At 35.5% G+C, this 3,260-nt stretch overlaps 1 protein-coding gene across 1 annotated transcript; it reads right to left on the bottom strand.

Annotated features, from left to right (window-relative positions):
* Positions 1–1,314: 1,314 nt before the first annotated feature.
* On the bottom strand, positions 1,315–3,034 carry LOC102620596 (berberine bridge enzyme-like 13). The gene is made up of 2 exons (XM_025102380.1): positions 2,646–3,034; positions 1,315–1,618 (listed from the first exon to the last, which is right to left on the bottom strand). The coding sequence occupies exons 1-2, from the start codon at positions 3,032–3,034 to the stop codon at positions 1,315–1,317; spliced, it is 693 nt and encodes a 230-aa protein (XP_024958148.1).
* Between the last annotated feature and the right edge of the window lie 226 nt (positions 3,035–3,260).

The raw sequence follows: 3,260 nt of genomic DNA on the forward strand, positions 1-3,260 counted from the left end.
AAAAAATGTACAATAAATTTTATCTAATATAAATATATTGCTTCATCTTACATACCTCTTAATGACCATGACCACAAATCTAAGAGATTTTTTATTTTTTCTCTCTACACAAGACTGGTATCAATTACCAAAGCCGAGTAATAGTTTTAGTCATTAAATATCATTAATTTCAAACGAACGGTGAAAGTGTAAATGGCCAAAAAATGGAGTACGTTCCTCCATTTGGTAGCTCAAATAATTCAATAAAATGACATGTCAACAAAATTTAGGTGGTTAGAAAAAAAAAACCTTTAAAAAAAATCATTTGGTAGCTCAGAACTATTTTCTTATCTCTGTAATATTCAGGTTTCCCATCATTGACATCTTAATTTCTAGCTAGGACAATTAATGAGCCAGAAAAACAGAGGCTGCTAATCCAGATTCCACCATTTTATTATTTGCTAAACCCATTAAACGATGTCTTCGAACTTTTTTGGCATTTATTGGTCCATATTGCATGTGAATTATGATTTCGACAAATTTGAATCATGCAAACGGATTCACATAATGCACATGCCAAGCCATGCCAAGATCTAACTTACAATTTTATTTTTCTCTTGTTTGATGTACTACGACTTAATTGAGTGGCTTTGAAGTAATTTAATTTAGATTGTCAATCAAATTCGAATCCTAAAAAAGTAAAGAATTAAAAAAGAAAAATTAATTTGAGTTTTGCTCACCCCTCTATCTTTTAAAATGGAATAAAAATTAAAAAAAGTTTACATCATTTGAGATATAATCTCTTGAATTGATACATGTATAATGAAGTTTCATTAAAAGGGAAATTTTTGAACTACTTAACACTCAGATAATAATGTCTAATGATTTTCTTCTTCCCTCAAGATGGACGTGGTGGAATGCTTTGCTCATTTCCAAATAAATTACCGAGATCCACCTCAGTTATCACATCCACCAACTTGTAGAAATTGGATCAGGATTCTCTCCTGATCTGATTATATCCTGAGTAAATAATTCAATTACTGATTGGTAGTTAATAAATAAAAAAATAAAAAAAGTTGAATCTTACCGATACACTACCACTAAAAGACACATGGCAGAAGATTTTGAAAATCTCAGAAGAGATCTGACTAGGAGAGGATCATTTTCTTTATAAATTGTTCTTGAAATATTTTTTTTCCTTAAATGCTAGCTTCTTTGACGCTTGTGTAACCTTTGTTATTTCTTCCGATTTCTAGATCCCTGACGTTAAGATATGTTGCTCTAGGGTTTTTGGAAACATATGGAGTCGTGTAATTTGACAGCTTTCTGACCAAATTAGGTTCCCTTTCCGATTCTTCTCCACTTCTCCATTTCGTAGTACATCCAATGGTATATGTTGCCAGCTCTATGCGGAAATGAGATTGCGGATTCTGGAATCTTAGCCAGTTTCCCACTATAAGGAAAAGCCACTACCTGAAGGTTCTTTCCTCCTTGTTCATGAAAGAAATCATACATCCCTTCCAAGCCTTTTACAAGAATCGGTTTCATTACAAAGTCGGCTCTCATTTTCCAAAAGCTCTTGGAATAATTCCTATCAAGCAATGTTTCCAATTTCAGTAAATCTTTTGCCAGGAATCCTCTGTCAAAGTAAACGATTGATTCAACCCAGCTCAATTCCATGCAGTCTTCTTTCTTCAATCCGAGCTCCGGTAAGGACTTCCATCAATTTAATTATTGTTGTACGTGAAATGTGGAATCAAGCACACTAAATAATTATAAAAAATAAAGGACATAAGAATTTAACATGGTTCGGCTATTATGCTTACGTCCACGGGAGTAAAAAAAAACAATGTTTCATCAATAGTTATTAGAGTAAAATTTTGAGTAAAGGAACCTCACTTTCCATAACTCAAATACACCCCGTACTCTTACACTCACTTGAAAAAAAAAATCTCTCAATTGCTCGCACTCTTCGATCGCTCACTCATTAAAAAACTCTTCACCTGAATTATTTTCTGAATTTTGGAATGCATGACAATTGAGAATTGCTTCTCTATTTATAGGAGGTCTTTGCCATTTAAGAATTGAATAATTCCTTCACAGCCGCTCCACTCCATAATTGTTTGTCGGCCAATTTCTAAGCCCATGCACGCATATGCTTTGCCCATGGTCAACAACCCACTTTCTTCACTTTTAGCATGCTATTGTTAGCCACAAGTTTTGACTTTTCAACAATTCACCACATCGGTGAATATTTGTCTAAATTTGAGCCGACTACAACAAACAATCATCCCTAAAGTGATCCTCCATAAAGGATCCAAAATGGCTAAGTCGCTTTGACTGCCTACGTACCAAAAAATTAGGATCAAGCCAACCATAGTTCAAAATTTTCAAAACTCAACACATTCGAAGAATTTGAATTAATTTTAAGCAATGTTGAAACTAACTTCAGAAGTAACATTTGTCAACATATCTGATGGATTACCTTTGGTATTGATCTTTTTCAATAATACACACCACTCTCAATAACTTCCCTCACATAATGATATTTTGCATCTATATGTTTTGTTTGAGCATGATATATTTTATTTTTTGCAAGGAATATCGCACTCTTGGATTACTCCCAAATCACCTAACAAGTCTTTCAACTAGATAGCTTCCTTTACAGTCTCAATTGCTGCCATTTGTTCTGCTTCCGTAGTGGAAAAAGTAATTGTCGATTGTAGAATCGACCTCCAGCTGATCGGACCTCCAACCAATGTGAATACGTAGCCCGTTGTTGATCAGCCCTGCCAAGAAATAATGACGAAAACAACGCCAATATACTTGAATTCTTCACGGCAAAGATAGCACTGCAAGTTAAATCTTCCGGAAGCTTATCGGCAGCGGACTGCCATTTCTGAAAGATCTTTGTTGCATCTTGTTCCAGGGTTCTAGTGACTGTATTCACAGTCACATTGGACGGTACCGGTACTAGGTTTACTTTCCAAGCCACAATGATCCCAAAGCTGGCTGCTCCGCCCCCATGAAGGGCCCAAAATAGATCTTCTCCCATTGATTTTCTATCAAGGATACTGCTTTTAACGTCGATCAAGTGAGCATATCAATTACTGGGTCAGCTGAAAGGCTAAAACTCCTCCACTGAAGTGTCCCCCAACACCTACCGAACTCCAGCAGGAAAGCCAAGATACTTACTTTTCTCACTAATTCTATGATAGAGTTCACCAATTGTGACACCTGCTTGAACCCATGCTGTTTTTTTCCTCAGCATCAACTTGGAT

This window comes from Citrus sinensis, chromosome 8, assembly GCF_022201045.2.
Source record: "Citrus sinensis cultivar Valencia sweet orange chromosome 8, DVS_A1.0, whole genome shotgun sequence".
NCBI lineage: Eukaryota > Viridiplantae > Streptophyta > Magnoliopsida > Sapindales > Rutaceae > Citrus > Citrus sinensis.